Genomic DNA, 21647 nt, shown 5'->3' with positions numbered 1-21647 from the left:
GAAACCTGTGTATTCTCTCCCACCTCCATCCCCTCCCCTTTTTAAAGACCAACTCTAATCACTACCCTTTCCTCCAAATCTCTCCTCAGGACCTAGTTCTGCCATGATGCCCATAAGAAACTGGTCAGGGTAGGGTGAAGGGATGGCAGGCACACAGAGGTGTATTGATTGTAATATATACTGCACATTTGGGCTGTATCCCTCTCCTCTCCCATATGGGCTGCTAGGCTGCTTGATTTCTTAGGCCCCTATACTGCAGACGACAACAACTCAGGGGGACTGTATGGAGGCCCGTTGGCTTCAGCATGGCTCCGTGTTAGAGTTGCAGTCCACCCACGTGACCTCACTTGCCAGATCGGGGACTTAGATCATAAGCTCTTGGAGGCAGGGAATGTGTCTTTCTCTGTGCAGACAGCACCTAGCACATTATGGCTGCTACCAGAATACAAATAACAAACAAACAGATGATAACGATACACTCTAGCTCAACCCCAAGGAGTTCTGTTCAATGCAGGCATCACTGGGTGAAATTCTGTGGCTGAGGTTATGCAGAAGATCAGAGTAGGTCATCACAATGGTCCCTTCTGTCATTAAAATCTGTTAATCTAACAGTAAAATGGCGAGGAGGGAAAACTGATTACTGACATGTGGAAAACTACCCCTGGGATGATATGGAGCTGATAAAGTGGTATTTGTTCACCCCACACAATATTTGCTCAGCTAGCCCCTGTTAGAGATAGTATCATATAACCTCTAAAAGTCCCTTAGCACCTTGCATGCCTATGCTGTGTTCTTGCCCTCCCTTTAGTACTCCCACTGGAGTGAGTCACAGCTATAATCCATGGACATGAAAATGATTTTATAATAAGATTTAAATGCAGCCCGGATACAGTGCTAAACAAAATCGGAAAACAATCAGTCAGAGAAACTCAGCTCTGCCGATCAGTGTGTGACTCAAAATGGTTCAATGCTCAGGAAGATTGAGGCTCTAAACACAGCCACCACCTGCCCTTTAAAGTACTGGCATCCATAGGAAAGCAGACAGACAGACAGATGGAGAGATGAGAAAGACAGAGCACCTGATACTGCTCCTATTGAAAGTCAATAGGCGTTTTGGCATCAACTACAACTGGAGCAGGATCGGAGTCAGAAACACGCTCTCAATGCTGGATTCTGGGGTGATTGCATCACAGAAGCAACTAGAGATGGGTAAATACCCCAGCAGCCAGATTTGGTAGGGATTTGGTTATGAGGAAGTAAGGCAGAGAGGTCTATTTATTATTGTGAATCTTGTGAGAGTTGGTGTTGTTTGTTTTCGCTTTTAAGCCCCAGCTCCTGGAGTCACGTGTTTCTGCTTCTTAGCTTTCACAATAATAATCTGTTTCTCAGAGCTGCAGAGAAAAGCCTTAAAAGAGGATCCCTAAAAGGCTCAAAATCCAGAAGGGAAATAAAAAGAACCCAAAATGTGTTATATTTTTTGTAAATCTCATGATTTTTTCGGGCCTGACTCATGGTTTTTGACCACATGGGGTTGGGAATACTGATGTGCATACAGATAGCTCAGCAACATACTCCTCTCTGGGTAGCCTGCCCAGCTACGTGGGTGGGCATACGGGTAGGAGGAGGCAGAACCATAATTGTCTCTGTTCTGCCCTCTTTGGGTCACCACTCACCCCTTGTGAGTAGTGGGCTATCAGTGGTGGTGCTCTCCTTAGCAGAGAGATCAGCAATGCTTTTCCTTTAGCCCTTATGCAGTGTCGAGGCCAAAGCCCCATGCAAGCAAGGAAAGATCCTGTGCAAGCACTGGGGGAAAACATCCTGCCTCTTTAAACCCCAAACCAAGCACAGCAGGGCTTTCTTCAGCTACTCAACAGCATGAAGTGGCTCACTCCAGGCCAGCCCAACCCAACCGTCTGAAATATGGGTCATTTGGCAGGGGAAAAGGTGCCCCCAGCCCACCCTGTCTCAAGACCATTTCCCACTAACAAACACAACCCCCAGTACCACATTGCTGCACATCCCCTTATAGTGTGCTGGGTGAGGCGGGGTGTATAATTGCCTAATTAATTGCTCCCAACTGGCCCAACCCTGCTCACATATGCAAAGCCCAGCAATTGGGGTAGGTAACTGTGCTCATTCCTCTAGCAGAAGCAGATGGTTCATTCTGCCCGCTGCACAGGGCCTGTACTTCCTATCACAGTGGGACAGCTTCACATACTGCTTGTGATCCTGCTGCCCTTTCAGATTCTCTGCATTTGCACACCTGTGGTGAAATCCTGCCCTCCCCCCCCGGCTCCCCCCATTGAGGCCAATGGGAATTTCCCCATTGAGTTCAATGGGGATAGATTTGACTCCTGGATATCAGTGCGGGTGGTTGGTTGTTTTTTTTTTTTTTTTTTCCTTTAGCTGAAATGACCAAATTGATTCATGTAAAGAGGCGCTTGTGGGGCTTTGTGTGCACAGTCTGCTAGCTTGCATTTTGCATGCACTGCAATCCCCGTGCAAGGAGCATTGGAAAACCTTGCCTTTAACCTCCTTGTGCCTCAGTTTCTCCACCTGCAAAGTGGGTATTATAATATCTCTCTGCCATCACAACGATACCAAAAGACTCAGCTGGTTAATAACGGTTTCAGAGTAGCAGCCATGTTAGTCTGTATCCTTAAAAAGAAAAGGAGGACTTGTGGCACCTTAAGAGACTAACAAATTTATTTGAGCATAAGCTTTCGTGAGCTACAGCTCACTTCATCGGATGCTTATGCTCCAATAAATTTGTTAGTCTCTAAGGTGCCACAAGTACTCCTTTTCTTTTTGCTGGTTAATAAAGTAATTTGCGATCCTCAGATGAAGGGCACTTGTGATGGCTAAAATATCATGAAATATCTATTCATAAAAATACATATATAAAGATGAAGAGAAACAAATATAGGGGACTATAAATTCATATTGAATCAGCTGTAAGCAACTCTGTCTCACACCCTAACCTCACAAAATCCCCCCTCCACTCCCTGAACACAAGAACAGGATGGGGTCAATATAGCTTCCCCAAAGGAAGTGGTTTGCTTTTCATTAGACTGATTTCTCAGCTTCTGGGGTGGTTTTTTGGGGGGGTTTTTGGTGGCAACTGAATGCTAGTGTGCATTTGCATCACCTCTTCCTCGCGTACATATTAAAACAAGTCCAGCACCTTTCCACTGGCAGAACTCCAGCAGATTCTGCTTCACGCTCTTCTGGAGCTTGCACACTGCTGCCTAATCATCCCATGAGAACTGGGATTCTTGAGTTACAGCTGAATGCTGGTTTTAAAGGGACCTTGTTACAGCTGTCATCTGCCTCTGTCCACCCTTAACTGCACTGGGCTGTATCATGATTTCACTTGGATCAGTAGGAAAAATATAGGAATCAGTGTGGCCTGATGAATAGAGCAATGAGCTGGCTATGAAGAGATGTGGGTAAGTTCTATTCCTGGCTCCACCATGTCTGTGTTACTTAGAGCAAATGGTTTAATCTCTCTGTGCCTCAGTTTCCCCCATCAAATAGACTTCATGAGCCTTTTTCCATTGATTTGAAGTGGCTTGATTTTTCAGAAAGTTCTGAGCACCTACGCTTGGAAATCCAGTTCCTTTAAGGTGTGTCACGCTACTAACCCCAAAATGGAGACAGCCACAAACATGCAACCTTTTGAAATGTCAGGGCTCTGAAGGAAAAACTGATCTTTGCTGAAGTGTAATTTTGGATTGATAATTGGGGGAATGTCAAGTTTTCTTCGCTAAAGAGAGGACTGTGTTGGGAGTGAAATTGGGCCAGCACCGAACAGAGGAGGAGAATTCCCGTTCGTGGCAACTTTTTTGCAAGGTTTCAAAATTTGGGTTTTGTTCCATATTGGAACAATCCCGGAAACCTTTCAAATGTTTCCCCCCCAAGCTAAATTGTATCAAAACACCCATTTTTGGATCGAAATCTGATTCCCATAGGCGTGTGCCGCCTAGTGGCCAGGGGGCTGGCCTGGGATGTGGGAACCTCTGGCTCAAGTCAAACTTTTTCATTCCAGATCACTCCAGAACGATGCTGCAAACAGCTGAATGGCTGTTAGCAGTAATAGGAACTATTTGCAAAAATTACCCAGTGTGGACAAGGATATGGTGAAGGTTGGAGTTAGAAAGGGTAAATCCAGGGCTGCTGGGGATGAAAGGTGCACAAAGAATATCACATAAAAACAGGCGGGGACAAGTTGACAAGTTTAAATAGCCCACAAGGTGATCTCGCTATAACCAGATCCCTGTAGGCAGAGAGAATGGATTCCAGCAAAATTTGCCAGATCCAGGTGGTGTGATTCAGTGTACCTTTGCTGATGTCACTGGAGCTTTGACAGGTTTGCACCACCTGAGGATCTGGCATCCCCAAAAGCTACACGAAATGTGTTCCAGCAGATTGATACATTTTCTGCCATGCGACCTAGCACCTTCTGTTCTTCCTGTTTCCTTTCAAACAAAAATGGGGACTCAGCCAAGGGACAACACATTTTAACTAACTTTTAAAGCTGTGCAGCCGAATTTCCAAAAGCGGCTTCTAATTCTCACTGTCTCACAATATTTGGGTGCCTAGTTTAGGACACTGCATGGCCCCTGGGTTTTCAGAAGGGCTGAGCACCCCCCATTGACATCACTTGGAGCTATGGAACACTTTTTGTGGTCAGGCCTATTGAAGGCATCTCAAATTGGGCACCCCCAAAAATGGAGACACAAAATCAGTGGCTGCTTTGAAAACATGTGGCCGTCTGTCCTGGGAGTTTTGCCATTGTCTTCAGTTGGAGGAAGATTCAGTATCCTTGAAGAAGACTTGAGCATCTGGAACCCACAGTCTAGCTTATTACATATACAGCCCTCGTTTTTGAGAGCCTCGCAATCATCAGTGGATTTTACCCCTGTGAAGTAGGGGGAAATGATCCTCATTTTACTGATATGCACCTGAACCACAGAGCAGATTACATGACTGAGTCAAGGTCACATTAGAAATCTGAGCTGGGAACCAAACCTTTGTCTTCTGCCTCTCATCCTAATGCCCTATCCACTAAATCATCCTTCTTACCCTCCCTAGGCTTTGGCTCAATAATAAAAAAAAATGTATTCCATTTTCTTCTCTTTTTTTTTAAATTGATCTTTCCAGCACCCAATAATTAGATCTCACTCATAAACAGAGCGAGGCCCACTCGCTGTCCAAACACACAGCACTAGACTCGGAGTCATGCTTGTTTGATTGTGTTTTAATTTAGTGCTGGAACAATCCACTTACCGAGGTACTCTCAAGGTCACACAAAATCTACCCAACTTTGAAGCCATTTATTTCTCATCCCTGTTTGCAAAATCCATGTTGTTCTTGGCACCCCCACCCCAAACCCTCCCCCAAAAAAACAAATGCTGTTTTTCGGCAACATATGAGTGAGAGAAAAACAAAACAACAAAAAAAAGGTTCCTAAAAGTGAAATCCAAGAGACGGCGGAAGAATTGCCCAGGGAAATAGGAGGGCTTGCTGCTTGAAACACTTAAGACTAGACTAGACACAGGGCTGGAGAACACACCACTGACGGGGGGCAGTCCTCTCTTGGCCAGGGTTAATGGGGGATAGACTAGATAATTTAGTGTGTGGGGGGGGTCTATAGGGGGGGTGGGGGTTACTTCAAAGGTTTATAATTCTGTGGCAGCAGCCAGCCCTCACGTGCAGCCTTGCCCTGCAGAACACCCCAACAGTAACAAACTGCTGTTTACTGCCCTGATCAGTAGCTCTAACATCAGTCTGGCTAGTTAGCTGTCATGTATCTGTCTGTCTCTCTAGCTGGCAAGTGAACTCCATCTATCATGCCTGATCACTTTCGGCTTGCACTCTTTTTCTTTGTGAATGTTGCTCTGGAATTCCACTCTTTTTTTTTTTTTTTGGTGTGCTAATCTGAGCTGTATTGTGTATCTACGACAGAGCCAGGTTGAAGCTGTGGGCTGAATGTTCCAAGAAGACAAGGGATATGTCTACACTGCAGACACAAACCCATCGCTGGCCCGTGCCAGCTTACTCGGGCTCGCAGCACTTGGGCTGCGGGGCTGTTTCACTGCTGTGTAGACGTCTGAGCTCGGGCTGGAGGCTGGGCTCTAGGATCCTGCGAGGTTCTAGAGCAACTCCTATGGGAACTTAATTCCCTTCTGCCCCTTTGAAAATCGCAGCCTTTAATGGCCCGACGCTGTCATGGAGGGAGGAGAGGCCATGCTGCAGCGGAAATCCCGAGACAAACTGCTCAGCCTGGATTTGACCTGGGCATTTCGGGGAGGGGCAGCTGGAAAAGCACCTCTACCACCCTTTGAAAGGGGGCCAGGAGACCCCTCCCTCTGTGTTAGGGCAGCTCGGTGGGTGGGTGCCATGGTCCTGTTGTGATCCTGCCCCTCACCAGAGCCTTTGGGGATATCTACTGCCTGCAGGAATCTCAAGGAGTCTTGCACTCAAGAGCCAGGAGAACTATGAGTGTATCCAGCCCTGGATCAAGGGCATGAGGCCAGGGACAAAAGGCATGATCTTGTGTAAAGACATTGGACTGGAACACAGGAGACCTCGGGGTGTATTCCTGGCTGTGCCACAACCTCTGTGAGTGACCTCAGGCAACTCAATGAGACTTTCTGTGCCTCAGTTCCCCATCTGTCCTATGGGGCTGATAAAACTTCCTACACCGTAGGGCTGCCACAAGGATGCATGCAGTAATGCTTGTGAGGTGCTTGGACACTGTGGAGACAGGGGGCAGATAAGCACCTCCACAGAGGTCTCTCACCTACGCACGCAGAACTGTACAATCTGGCTCTTAGAAAGTCAAACCTTTGGAGCAGGGTATTTGGCTCATTCCCTTGATCACACTAATGTCACCCAGTAAATAACAACAGCAACGCTGAGGTGTTGGGGGGCACAGGAGGCTGGCTGGTAACTGCAAGTCCTGGGTTGGGGTTGTGTGGGAGGGGCACGGGCTGACAGCTCATCAGCTGTGGGCAGCATGCAGCAGCTGGTGGCTTTTAAGCCGTGCTTTAAAAGGAGAGGGGGAGTGAGCAAGCTGGAAGGGAGGTGGGGAGTTCAACCTGGCTAGGGTGACAGCTCCAAAAGGAGTCACTCTGCCCTTAGCCCAAGTGCTGGGCCACATTGCTGGAGCATATGCTGGGCGTGGGATCCCCTTGCTGTCCTGCAGGGCCCATAGGCAGCAATACCCACTGGGAGGAGGAGAGGGAGGTGAGGAAGTGGCCTAGTTAGCGTGGTACTTCTGGGCGTCGTTGTGAACCTTTCTGCTCTGTTTCTTTCACATATTCAGTCCCGCTCCTTGGTTGCTGCATTTCTCTTTGGTTTCAAATCACGGTCTCCAAGGTCTGCACTGGACTTGTTTCTCCACTTATGTCCTTTGGTCGCCTTGGCGGTTTGAGGATGGAGAATTTAATTTGCTCCGACGGCCTCTCCTTTTCAGACTCCTCTCCCCAGATAGAGATGTACGTGCCCTTGGATTCTCCTATCTGTAGAGACTCAGTGGGAGCTCTGGGTGATGTCCCCAGACTGTGCTTTCAACTCTGTTTCCCTCCTCAGCATTTTTCCGTTTTGTTTTTCCCCTGGAGGGAATGTACCACTAATGAGTGTCAAGATCGTCCCCAGCAACTCCCTCCATCTCTCTGACACACAGTGTGGACTGCTCACTCATTAGTGCTAGCTCAGAAGGGGTGATTCCTATCTATCTATCCATCTCGTTACTGGGACAAAGAGGAAGGCCTGATGTATGAGTGTCTGCCGCCCCCTAGGCAGCAGTATGTAGACTGTCCCTCCTTACTGGCTCTCCCCTCCCTTTCCCACATCAGGCATTAGCGTCTCTTTCACATGGCCTCACAACAGTCTTCCATGGCTTTTGCTAGTTCTGTCTGCCCCACTGAGTTACACTTAGGCTACCCTTGAAAACAACTCAGTTGCATCAGCTAGCGCAGGCTCACGTGAGTGGCCTGAGCTGCGCGAGGCATCTTGCATGGCTATTGCAGGCTCCAGGGGCCTGATCCAAGCTCACTGATGTCCGTGGGGTCAGATCAGGTGCCACATTCATAGCACATCACACCAATATGCCACTGTGAGCGCCATGAGCACATGATGTGGTCCCCCCACTACAGAAAGGATGTGGACAAATTGGAGAGAGTCCAGCGGAGGGCAACAAAAATGATTAGGGGGCTGCGGCACATGACTTACGGGGAGAGGCCGAGGGAACTGGGGTTATTTAGTCTGCAGAAGAGGAGAGCGAGGAGGGATTTGATCGTAGCCTTCAATTACCTGAAAGGGGGTTCCAAAGAGGATGGAGCTTGGCTGTTCTCAGTGGTGGCAGATGACAGAACAAGGAGCAATGGTTTCAAGTCGCAGTGGGGGAGGTCTAGGTTGCAGATTAGGAAAAACTATTTCACTAGGAGGGTGGTGAAGCACTGGAGTGGGTTATCTAGGGAGGTGGTGGAATCTCCATCCATAGAGGTTTTTAAGGCCTGGCTTGACAAAGCCCTGCTGGGATGATTTAGTTGGGGATTGGTCCATGCATTGAACACCTGTACATTTCTGGGGGCTATTCAAGGCACTCATTATTTGTAAATAGTTTTGGAACCAAGAATCTGACTCCCAAAGTGTCCCATCATAGGCATAACCGATCCATTGGGTTGTTCTCATTACTGGTTGCTGGGAGGAAACACTCCAAGACTGGTGGCAGACTATTTCCAGTGAAAGGACCCTGTTTCTGGGATCTGCTCTTTCCAGAGCCTGAGTGTAGTGAGTTTCATGGCACACTGGGAATGGAATTTCTGCTTAGCTTTTTCAAAGTCTGAGGATTAACAAGTGGGAATTAGCTCTGGAGTTTGCATTTTAAGTTAAAAGGCTGGTATGTTGCTGATATTATTGCTGAAAGTCCCCCTGGTGAGTGGTGATGGGACCCAGTCAAAATAAACACATGCGTAATTACATTCATTAAAATAATCTAAAAGGCAGCAAGGCCCTGTGGCTAGAGAGCCAGACTGGGAGCCAAGAGCCGCAGGTTCTGATCATGGCTTTGCCGCTGAATGCACTAAATCATCTCCCGGCAAGTCAGTGTCTCCACCTGTACAGGGGGATGCCAATGCTTATTGAGACAGAAAGTGCCACACAGTGTTATTCCTGTTATTTAAATGAATGCTTTATCTGATTTACTGGAATAAATGAACGAAAAGGAACTGCAGCCTGTGACTCAACTGGACATGGCAACATATTGCTTAAGATAGTGCTGTGCATATTGCAGGAGAGTTCTAAATCCTGGTTTTCTTCTTCGGCCTTCTCCAAGATTTTGCAAAAGAGGTTAGTAATGGCGGGTGCCTCGGTTTTTGGCTGCCCAACTTGACATACCCTAAAGGGGCCTGATTTTCAGAGGGCAGGTGCTGAGCAGGTGCTGTCCATGTTGTTGTTCAAGGATCACATTGCACTCCAGGGGCTGGAAAATCAGGACATCACGAGCAAGCTTGTGCCCTCCAACTTTTTAGCTGGGTTTTGCACAGTCAGAGAGTTTAGATAGGATGGAAACACTTGGACATGGGAATGCCAGACTGGATCAGAACCAAGAGCTGTCTGCTCCAGTATCCTGTCTCTAATAGTGGCCCAAACTAGCTCCTTTAGAGGAAGGTGTAGGAGCACTGAGGTAGGCAGATGTGGGATACTCTGACCCCTACAAAGGGACAGCCATACTTCTGGGAGGTGATCTGAAATTTACCTCTGAACTTGTTGAGGTTCCCGCAGCAGCAGCTCACACCCTGATCCTTAAGGTGTGTTGGCATTGTGCAATAATTTCTTGCTTCTCCTCTTCTTTCTCCCACTCCTAGGTCTAGCCTCAGAGCCTCACCTGTGTATCTATGTGGGGATGTCCTCCCGTATTTTCCCCTTTGCCCTCATCTTCCCCCTTCTTTGGTGGTTCTCCCCTCCTGTCCAGACTCAGAGCCTCACCTGTGTTGTGTTCCTGTGTTGTCGCATAGGGAGTTTGCCCGTTGGAAGGTGAGGAACACAGCCATCGAACGGAGGGACCTGCTCCGCAATCCAGTGCCCCTGATGCCTGAATTCCAGAGGAGCATCCGCTTGCTGGGCAGGAGACCCACCACGCAACAGTTCATTGATACCATCATCAAAAAGTACGGCACGCACATCCTCATCTCTGCCACCCTGGGAGGTAGGTGGCAACTGGGGTATTTTCATACGCAGCTCACTGTAACGGTGGGGAGAAGGGATGAAGCATGCTCTTCCAGCTCTGTATCACTTTGAATGTAAGAGAGACCAGGTGGGCAAGGTAAATATCTTTTATTGGTCCAACTTCTGTTGGTGGAAGGTGCAAGCGTTTGAGCTACACAGAGCTCTTCTTCAGACCCGGGGAAGGATATAGGCCAGTTGGTATGGTGGTGAGTCAGGGCTGTCACATTTCCCCCCTGAAGCCCCATACTCTCCTGCAGATCTGCTCAGAAGCCCAGGCTAACTCTGAATGGCCCCTTTGGCTTATGAAGCAGAGTGTGTGGGGGTGGGTGTCGGTAGATGTGATACGTGTGCCTGGTGTGACAATGTAGTGTGTATTGGTGTGTGTGACATGAGCGCAGGTGTGCTTTGTTTGACAATAGCATGGTGGAGTGTTTCTGTGAGCTGCGTTTACACACACTTGATGTGAGAATGGTGTGTGTTTATATGATGTGTGCGCACATGTCCGTGTCAGGTTTTGAGTGCATACAGGATGTGTGTAGCGTGGGCAGTCATGCCTAGTGGTCAGAGCAGAGGCGGTCAGGCCAGGAACAGCGCCCAAGCTCAGAGCTGGGGTCAAGGACCAAGAGTCAGAGCTAAGGGTCAGAGCCCAGGGTCAGGAACCAAGCAGGGATGCAGCGGACTGGGCAGGATAGGAACAAGGCTGGGAACAAGTAGGACCAGGGCTGGAGCAGTGCCAGGAGCAGGGCAGGCACAGTAGTGATTGCATTCGTGGGTGTGTGGGTTGAGCAGCCAGAGATCAGCTGTTCTGTTGGACCAAAGTGCTTGTTGACTTCCTCGGCCAATAGGTGGGGTGTCAATCATGCAGCTCTGTTGTGCTCATAGGCTGCCCAGAGACTGGGCAGGCACAACTGCAAGTCCTCATCCCTGACAATATACATGTGTCTACACTCCTGCTGAGGGCTCAGATGGAAGGCCTTGGAAATATTTTGCAGCCCTAGTGATGCCTGAAGTTAAACTGAGTAGCGCAAGTGCTCTCGGCTGAGGCAAACCCACTGCCATAGCTCACCCTTGTGCCAGGACAAGGCATTGCAAGGGGTTCTTCTACTCCAGTATCCCCTTATCCATCATTCTGGTTCTGCAACCGTCTGCATCTTCTGTGGCCCGGCCCTCCAGCCAGATCAGCTTTCAGCTCAGCCCCCTTCCGGGGGTAACAGAAAAGTCCAAACAGAAAACTCAGAATCTAATGGTCTTTATGCCAGGCCTTTGGCTCCCATCTGGCTGAATGGACTATAAAGTGGATAGAAAGCTGGCTCGATCATCGGGCTCAATGGGTAGTGATCAACAGCTCCATGTCTAGTTGGCAACCAGCATCATGCGGAGTGCCCCAGGGGCCTGTCCTGGTACCGGTTTTGCTCAACATCTTCATTAATGATCTGGATGATGGGATGGATTGCACCCTCAGCAAGTTTGCAGATGACACTAAGCTGGGGGGAGAGGTAGATACACTGGACGGTAGGGATAAGGTCCAGAGTGACCTAGACAAATTGGAGGATTGGGCCAAAATAAATCTGATGAGGTTCAACAAGGACAAGTGCAGAGTCCTGCACTTAGGATGGAAGAATCCCATGCACCGCTACAGGCTGGGGACTGACTGGCTAAGCAGCAGTTCTGCAGAAAAGGACCTGGGGATTGCAGTGGATGAGAAGCTGGATATAAGTCAACTGTGTGCCCTTGTTGCCAAGAAGGCTAACGGCACAGTGGGCTGCATTAGTAGGAGCATTGCTAGCAGATCGAGGGAACTGATTATTCCCCTCTATTTGGCACTGGTGAGGCCACATCTGGAGTATTATGTCCAGTTCTGGTCCCCCCACTACAGAAAGGATGTGGACAAACTGGAGAGAGTCCAGCGGAGGGCAACGAACATGATTAGGGGGCTGAGGCACATGACTTATGAGGAAAGGCTGAGGGAACTGGGGTTATTTAGTCTGCAGAAGAGAAGAGTGAGGGGGGATTTGATAGCAGCCTTCAACTATCTAAACGGGGGTTCCAAGAGGATGGAGCTCGGCTGTTCTCAGTGGTGGCAGATGACAGAACAAGGAGCCATGGTCTCAAGTGACAGTGAGGGAGGTCTAGGTTGGATATTAGGAAACTATTTCACTAGGAGGGTGGTGAAGCACTGGAGTGGGTTACCTAGGGAGGTGGTAGAATTTCCATCCTTAGAGGTTTTTAAGGCCCAACTTGACAGAGTCCTAGCTGGAATGATTTAGTTGGGGTTGGTCCTGCTTTGAGCAGGGGGTTGGACTAGATGACCTCCTGAGGTTTCTTCCAATCCTAATCTTCTCTGATTCTATGATCTGGGACTTACCTGTCTTTGCTCTTTCAGTCCTGAAGCCTGTAGTAGGACCCAGGACAGACCTCTTCTCTTGGTTTTCCAGCCCAGGGACACCATGTTAGGCAGCTAAGGGTTGATCCTTCTAATCCATCACTGCTTCCTTGGGTTGCTCCTATTTTGTCCTTAGCTCTTTCAGGGCTGAGGTCTCCACTACTCTCACTCCATCTCCTCCTGCAGCTTCCTCCCAGCCCGCTGCGGAGGAGTCACTTCCAGGCCACTGCCAGTCTCTCTGGCAGCAGATGGATTGTAATTCAGAAAGTCCCCTCTGTCTCTCTTTAAGGCCGGGCTCCCCCAGCTCTCCTCCCTGGAGCTAGGGTGGTAACTTCGGCTAGCTGTAGAGCTTTAGCAAGCTTCTCCTTCAGCTGGCCCCTTCCTCTAATTAGTCCTCAGCAGGCCAGCCTTCTCCTGCTGCTGTCAGCCATGCTATGAAGGAGAAGGCAGCATATATGCTGATCCCCTTCCTAAAGCTCATCCCAATTGGCTGGGAGCAAGAGGAGCCTGGCTCCACCCACCCTGCAAAGCTCCTGATCACAAGCCCTTAAAGAGACAAATAGGATTTCCTCCCAAAATACGACTTACTTCTAGGACCACTTTCTTTCTACCAGTATCTCCTATTTCCTAGGTCCTCATGTATTTCAGACCTCCCAAGATCTTAAAAGGCAGTGCCACACGATGTGGGTGAACTGAGCCCTATGTCTTACTACTTTTAAGAGGACAGAGTACTCCGTGTGGCATTAGGTACTTCTATGTGTGAGAGAATCACAGTATGGCTCTATGAGGATGCAAATACCAATATCTGAGTATGTGAGTTTTAAGACGATGTGGGTATGCTGCAGGTTTGAGAGGGTGCCTATGGGCATGTGTGTCTGATGCCTGTGTGATGATAATCATTCCAGGGTAAATATGGTAAAGCCAAACTCCAAATAAGTGCACAGGCAGCATTTGAAAGAACCATGTGAATTGGATATTCTGCCTGGGTGATTTTCTCTCTTGGAATAGACAGAATAGCAGCCTGGCTGATATAGTGTCTATAATACCATTCCCGCCTAACCTTCACACCCTGCCTTGTTTCTTGAAACCAGATGCTCTCTCTTTCTCTGAAACAAACTGAATACAGAAGGAAAACAATCTTCTCCCACAGGAGGAACTCACTGGACTTGGAAAAATCTTAGAGTGCTCTGTGAAGTGGCATACCAAGGCATTAGGCAGGGATGATATTTTTAAGGTCAGGCTTGGCAAAGCCCTGGATGGGATGATTTAGTTGGGGATTGGTCCTGCTTTGAGCAGGGGGTTGGACTAGATGACCTCCTGAGGTCCCTTCCAACCCTGATATTCTATGATTCTATGATGGAGACACTGATGGGGAACACAGACAGAGAGGCCTGAACTGGATGCAACAGTTAAAGGAAAAATATGGGCCACATTTAAGAAAAAAAGAATGATAATTAAATTCAATGCAAATATATACCCAGGGACTGCAGTTAGGTCTCGGTATGGGCAACATATGCCAGTAGATCAATAAGATGGAGAACTGCAGGTGCAGTCACCAATTTGCATGCCCGGTTACTGGAGCTGGGTAGAAAATGTCAAACATTTAGAAAATGAAAAACGGAAGTAAATTTCTCATGGACATTTTTTTTGCTTCTGTTTGTCTATTTATCACTGTAGCTGTTGTCCGTTTTGCACACAGAGTTAAATAGCATGTATGGCATGTATCTGTAGTTGCATTGAGAATACTGCAGTGACAAAGAAGGCATCTTATCTTAAAGTTCTGTGACGCTGTTCATCACCATATTCTCTGAGCACCTTCCACATAAAATAGATTGCCAAAAGCGAAACCCTTAGTGAAATGCCGAGGGTTTCTGGCTCTTGTTCCTGTGGGGGCTACGGAAAGCTCTTTAAACATGCTGTAAATGAGCAGCTCTGTAGACAAGATTAGATCAATTCGCATGCCTGCCTGCATATTTTTCATGCACAACTTAGGTGCCAGATCCTCAGATGGGGTAAACTGGTGTAGGTCCATTGAAGTCATGTAGTCCGAGCCATTATTGAATGCAGACCTAAAAGAATCCTTAGTCCAAAACTGCCTGTTCAATGCATCCAATCAAATTCCACCTGCCCCCTCTCCCCCAAACCACATGAAATGTTCCAATACAGCAAAGCACGTGCTTAAGTGATTTGCTGGATAGGGATGATGGGTTGAATCAGGGCCTAAAAGAACTCTGTACAGAGAGAACTCATTTCTTTTGAGGAAATGTCTCCTTGGAATCATATTTTACACAGTGCAAGGCAGTGAAGGAAGAAACCATTGAAGCGAATGGAGTTTTATTTGCAAAAAGAAAAGGAGGACTTGTGGCACCTTAGAGACTAACAAATTAATTGGTTAGTCTCTAAGGTGCCACAAGTCCTCCTTTTCTTTTTGCGAATACAGACTAACACGGCTGCTACTCCGAAACCTGGAGTTTTATTTGTGGTTTTATTTTTCTTCCCGTTGGCAGCCTTTTTCTCTTCCACATCCCTGGAAATTCCAAATAGCAAAGACCTTCAACGGTGAAATATATTTTTAATTTCACCGGGCGAGGTTGTGAATTATTCACAGTGGCTTGTTCCATCTCCTGTTTTTACAACACGACATTTTTAAATATCCAGAGGCTTGTAACGAGAGCTGGTGTTGGACAGAAGTGCGAAGTGTTCCATCAGCCCGGAACAGTGGGGGTGGGGCAGGCAGGGCAAGAGGAATGAAGGATTCATCTTGACAGTGATCGTGATGAAGATAAAGCAGCTTTAGCCCCGCTGCATGGTGCATGGAGTGGGACATGTTCCGCTCAGCGTTTGCAGGCTCATCCAGATCCCTGTGACATCCAATCGATCGTCACTTAGGAGTTGCTTTTCCCCTAACTCTCTAAAGACCTCGGACCACATAAAAAAGCAGCTACCCAGAGAATTGTGCTTTTTATTAATTCAAATCTCAGCCTGACATTTAACCAGTTAAAGAACGAGAGACAAATGTGCATGACTCCCTTTTTGCGTAGCAGCTGTTGTGGGGGCTCAGGGAGGTCTAAGAGATGGAGCAGGCCATCCTGCATCCAGCACTGTTGCTGCCGAGACACCTTCCACAAGAGGAGGCTTTCTGATGCCTTTCTGTTGCAGAGCAGCTTGTTTCCCCTGGAACCTGATAGAGAGCCAGGCCTGCTCCAGTTTAGTTCTGACAAAGGGATTGGTGCAGGGTCATTTCTAGGGCATACACACTCAGGGATGGAGTACACAGAGCCGAGAGCTAATTTGCAGGGAAAGCCCTGAAGGGAAGACAACTTTGAACATAGCATCCGCTTAATAAACGAGAAATTAAGACTTAATAATGCAGCAAAAGTCTATTAACCCCTCTTGATCTATGGGCTGCTTTCGCTGGCTCTCTTTCCGTGGGGATGTTGTGCTTTTCCCAGTCTTAGGCCCGTGCACGCAGCGTGGGTTTCAAGCAGCGGTATCTCCCTGCCCTCTCCTGCCATCGTACTTCACGTCTCAGGAACGCTGCTTGTCTCCCTGGATGTGCACTGAATGAAGCACATAGAGGGTTTTCTTTTTTCCCCTCATCCTCCCCGTGGTGAGACTGAAACGCTTCAGAGGGACAAATGACAACTTCTTTGCAACTAGAACACAGATCTCCAGGTGCCATAAAAGCTTTGGGTTCTCCAACTACTGTCTAGGTGCTAGCTTCATATAGCCTCCTTACACGCAGGTCTGGGACCCTTGTTCCTTCCCCTCAGCTCTGTCAATGTAGATGCCATTTTTGGCTCAGTATTTAACATTCTAGCAGCTTTGGTTACTGTCCAGTAGCTTTAACAGATGGGGATTCAACCAGGACTTTTTGCTTTCTGCCTGGTCTCTACGGCCTGTGTCTACACGACAAGCGAGCAGTGTGAGTCCCCCACTCGTGTACACATATTTGTGCTATCTCATGAGTGGTAGCGTGAACACAGATCTCAGGGTAGCCATCGCAGTATGGGTAGCGGTAGCAGAGGCATGGCTGAGCCGTGTCAAGTACAAATCTGCCTCCGACCAGTGGATATATACTCAGCATGGCTTGGTTTTCCCTCCACTGCCACGCCCCACACTTCTGGAGCTACACGGACGTCTATGTTCACACTACCTCGACGACAGCGGTGCCGGGGCACGTCTGCACTTAGAACGCTGGTGCAGCTGCGCCACGGTAGCGCTTCCGGGAAGACGTATTACACTGACAGGAGAGCTTCTCCCGGCCGGGTAGTGAATCCACCTCCACGAAAGATGGTGGCTATGTCGCGGGGAGAAGCCCCCCCATCACCATAGGGTTACACCGGGGGTTAGGTTGATAGAACTCCATCGCTCGGGGGGGGGGGGGATTTTTCACTCTCCTGATGGTTGTAGTTACACCGGGGTAAGTTCATAGCGTAGACCTGCCCCGAGCACATGTATAAGAGCAGCCCCCGTTCAAAGCGTTGTCCCAGCTAAGCATTCCACCAGTGATTGTTGAGCCAGGGACTGACATAGGCCTTGATCTTTCTGCATGGGAAGCAAAACACAAGGTGCGGGCTTTGCTAAAGAACACAAGGGAGTTCCCAAATCCCACTGGAACTCAATTGGAGCTGGGTGTCTAACTGCGATCTAGGCGATACCGTCCAGGGCCCCCATTACTATGTATAGTAATCTAGTCTGAAATGGACACAGAAGATCGCATTGATCTCTGGTGCAAGTCCACTGAGTTCAGCGGAGTTGCATCAAGGATACATTTGGCCCAAGCTACAGCCTTTATTGCCTATTAATCACATTTTCCCACAAGCACCTTTGCATTTCCTCCCAAGCTTCCCCCCTCATACAGAGGAACTCCCTGTAAAAATCCACAAAGTCACTACTTTACCTTCCTTCAAAGCTCTCCTGAAAACTCATACGTGTTGTGAAGCCAGCAAAACATTTGACAGCAGCTAAGCAGCTGGTGTGCTGTGACCGCTGCTTAACATGCTTATCATATTCGTCTCATTACCTTGTGCTTCCCCCGTCTGTTTGTTGTATCCACCTGTTGTCTCCCATCATATGCTTAGATTGTAAACCCTTTGGGGCAGAAAACATCTTCTCCGTTTTGTGTGTGGGTACAAGGCCTAACACGGTGAAGCCTCGATCCCCAGTTTGGGCCTCTAAGTATCGCTGTCAACACATTAATTAGTGATTATTATTGTTGTTATTATTTAGAGCTGGTCAGAATCTGGGGGTTTTCCCCCATGGAAAATTTTGAGGAAAACAATGTTTTTGGTCGGAATTTTCCATTGAAAATTTTGACTTCCTGGCACAAAAAAATCAGAATATTTTCATTTGAAAATGCCACAGCTTGCCTCATGGGAGTTGTAGTTGGATGCTGGAAGCTCCCATTCTCTGTGGCTTAGGTTGGGTTCCCTGGTCAGACTGTTTGCCATGATGCACCACAGTCTCCCCTCTTGGTGAGGGGACAGGGGTGTGTCATGGGAGACCCCTGGCCATGGTGCATCCTGGGATATGTGGGTCAGCTAGTGAGTCTGGCCCATAGAGGATCAGGACATGAGGAAACTGAATTACAATTCCCATTAGGCACCGCCTTAGTATTGCCAAATTGAAATATTCTGGACTCTGGTTTTTAAATGAAAAATTTGGAGACACATTTCATATACATTTTTGATGTTGTCAAATCAAAGTTTGTCACAGAAAGTGTCTGCTTCCCACAGAAAAATTCAGTTTTTTCCTCTAAAAAATCAAATGTCCCTAAAGTAAAATATTTATCCATCAAAACAGCGGTGATGCATTTTTTTTTCGTACAACCCTATTATTACAATGATCAGCAGCAGCATAAATATCAGTTCCTCTGTTGGATACACAGGTTGGATTACAGCAGGTGCCACTTACTTCCACCCTAATTAAACTTTGATTCTTCTCTCAAAGCTAACTACATAAAAATGGCCCCTTCTGCTCCGCGTGTACGTTCAAAATCAGATTTCCTGACCTTAGTGAGGAAAATATGTTGGTTTTGCCTGTCACTCCTTTCAGCCTTGCAGAGCTAGCAGAGCTCAGACAGAGTCTGCTGGATTGTATTCCGGCTCAGATATCATCATGAATAGATTTTTTTTAAAATAAACTGTGGTTATAAACTTTGTTCTTCATCTTTCTTTTCTTTCCATTGAGAATGTTGCTATTGTTCATTAATGTTTGTTGCCTCTTGGGACTCTAACTTCTGTACTTCCTGATTCTCTGTCATTTCCAGGGCAGCAGTGCTCTCGTTAATAGCGAGCCTGATTTACCCACACTCCTTTGTCCTGTTCAATACCTTTTCCCTTGCTCCTGTACCCACACAACATGCTTCACCTGTGCTCTCCAGGACTGCAGGAAGAGCAGAGTCGTCATTTATGCTACTTCTCTTTGCTTTTTTTCTGCTTGTCATCTCATCCCTCCTACTTCCCATTCTTCTCAACCACTCATCTTGCATAGTCACTGGATGCCAGATCGGTACAAATGACACTCGTTTACCCTTTCAGCACAGACCCATTCACTCGTGAGCTAAATGTAACTTAAACTATCCTTTATGCCATTGAATTAAGATAATAGACTTCCATGAGATTTGCATCTTCTTCCACTAAGTCTAAATATTGGCCCTATGCAAATCACTGCAAATGTATCCCCACAATGACAGGCCTTGTTGTTGTTATTGTTCTATATAATGGGCTAGTTTCTCCATTAGGGTAAATCAGCATTGACTTGAGTGAAGTTATTCCAATTTACAGCAGCTGGGGATCTGGACCATTGGCCTCAATGGCGCTGTACTCAAATTTTGAATCTGGCCCATTGTACAGAAGAATGGGACTGGCTTTGTTGCACAAGGCATCGCCAGGGGTGCAGAGATCTCAGAGTTTGCATGGTATAGGTTCAGCATGTGATACCATAGGGACCTCTGCACATTGCCCCGTGGGGTAGCCGCAAACCTTCCAATGTAGCAATCTGTTTCCCTTCACTGCAGGGGAGGAGGCCTTGACCATGTACATGGACAAAAGCCGACTTGACAGGAAGTCAGGAAACGCTACCCAAAGCGTTGAGGCACTGCACCAGCTTGCTTCCTCCTACTTTGTAGACCGTGATGGCACCATGAGGAGACTCCATGAGATCCAGATCTCTACCGGAGCAATCAAGGTATTGCTTCTGCTGCTATGGAGATTCCAGGGGGAGAACTGGAGCGGGGAATGATAGCTATCCCGATGCAAGAGGGATGCCGGTCAGGGCTTGGCCTTTAATAGGGTATAATTGGTTTCATTGCTGGGTAGGCACCAGCAATTGCAATGTGGCATTCTTCACAAGAAAAGGCAAGTTATTGCACTGTGCTACTGATGTTAGATGGGAAAAGTAATTCTCTTGTGTCCCTCATTTCGCGTAGGCACAGATCATTCCGGCATGAAGGTGATTTTGGGAGGGGGACACCCAGTGTGGCATTGATGTTAAGGAGATCATGGTCCTTGCAGTGTAGCAGTGATATTGGGGAGGGCATGGCCATGGCAGGTCAGCAACGACAATGGAAATGGGCAAGCAGTTCTGCAGTGGCAGGAATATTAGACTGCATCACGCCACCTTTGTATGTCTTCCACAGCAGGTATCAGTACAGTCTCTATTGAACAGCTCTCAGGTGAATTGACTACAAGGGAATGAGAAAAGCCTACAATGAGGCTTTACAAAGGCTTCCAGAATGAAATGGACAGAGATAGAGAGCTGGAGGGGGAGTGGGGGAATCTACTGGGAGGAGAATACAAAGGAAAGGAAAACGGATCCACAAACAACAGCCTCCTCCTTTGAAAGCACTCAGCCTCCACTGGGGAGGGATTCCATTGTCAGGGAACGTGCTGCAAGGAAGGCAGGCGGGATGAAGCCATCACTCTCAGCCACTGCTGAAAGGCTCCGGCTCATGTTATTGTTCTGTGGTGTCTCCTGGCCCTGCCTATTCCCTCAAGGATGGGAAACTGGATTGAGATATTGAAGCCCTGACAGCAGATAACCACTCTTTGTGAATTCAGAAAGGACAGGTCTCCTCTGCAGATAGACACCAACAATAACAAGAGCTATGCTACAAGCAGCAGGAGGATTTTCTGTCTCTCCGTTTATCCGTAGTATGTGCTTGTGTGGTGAGGGGCAGGACGTCACTCACCGTATCTGGTTCTCAATCCATGTGCTCTAGATTGCCGTGGAGAGAAAATGGGATAATTCCTCTCCTGGCTTTTGGTCTAAGACAACAGAGATCCCCCGTGGATCAACCTGCAGGCCTCCCTTCACCAGGCCCAGATTCAGATGCAATAACATAAAACAAGGGACAGTTTGCACCTGGACAGAGTCTGGGAGGTGGCTCTTTTTTCAAGTTTGCGTTTCTAACCTGGCCCTGTCTGTCCACTGGGGATATTTGGCTTTCACCCACATCATGTAGGTTGTATCTTGGTGAGGGTGGGGTGGGTGAGGGTGTCCGTCAGTCAGTGGAGATGTCAGGGGCTGGACCATCCTGGAAATGCTGCAAACAAATGGCATGTTTCCTTTTTCTGGCATCCTGCTCTAGGTAACAGAAACTCGGACTGGCCCCCTGGGCTGTAACAGCTACGACAATCTGGACTCTGTGAGTTCTGTCCTTCTGCAAAGCACCGAGAGCAAACTCCACCTGCAAGGTAGGAAACAGAAGAAAGAGTGAATGTGAGGGGCGGGGGGAGCAATGACAAGAGAAAATTAAAGCTCATACCCTCCTCCTCCTTCTTCTTCCTCTCCTAGTGTTTGTTACACTCACTTGCCTTGTCTTCAGTTAGACAGTAAGCTCCTTCGAGCAGGGACAGTGTCTTCCTATGTATATATACAGCGCCTAGCACAGTGGGACCCAGATCCTGACTGAGGGCCAGAACTGCAAAAGCATTCAGGTGCCTAAAGATGTATCTAGGAACATAGTGGAATTTCCAAAAGTGCCTAAATAATGTAAGTGTCTGAATCCCATTGGCTTCCAATG

General features: G+C 47.8%; 1 protein-coding gene across 1 annotated transcript in view; it reads left to right on the top strand.

Moving 5' to 3' along the window:
* Nucleotides 1-21647, top strand: part of BRINP1 (BMP/retinoic acid inducible neural specific 1) — a 92146-nt gene that overhangs the window by 48116 nt on the left and 22383 nt on the right. The window contains exons 3-5 of the mRNA XM_037879957.2: nucleotides 10026-10216; nucleotides 19641-19810; nucleotides 21213-21318. Coding sequence (XP_037735885.1) covers nucleotides 10026-10216; nucleotides 19641-19810; nucleotides 21213-21318 — 467 coding nt within the window. The remainder of the gene's footprint in view (nucleotides 1-10025; nucleotides 10217-19640; nucleotides 19811-21212; nucleotides 21319-21647) is intronic.

Source organism: Chelonia mydas, chromosome 16, assembly GCF_015237465.2.
Source record: "Chelonia mydas isolate rCheMyd1 chromosome 16, rCheMyd1.pri.v2, whole genome shotgun sequence".
NCBI classification, from domain to species: domain Eukaryota; kingdom Metazoa; phylum Chordata; order Testudines; family Cheloniidae; genus Chelonia; species Chelonia mydas.
Note: the sequence above shows the minus strand (reverse complement) of the source record. Positions and strands in the feature narration are given on the sequence as shown.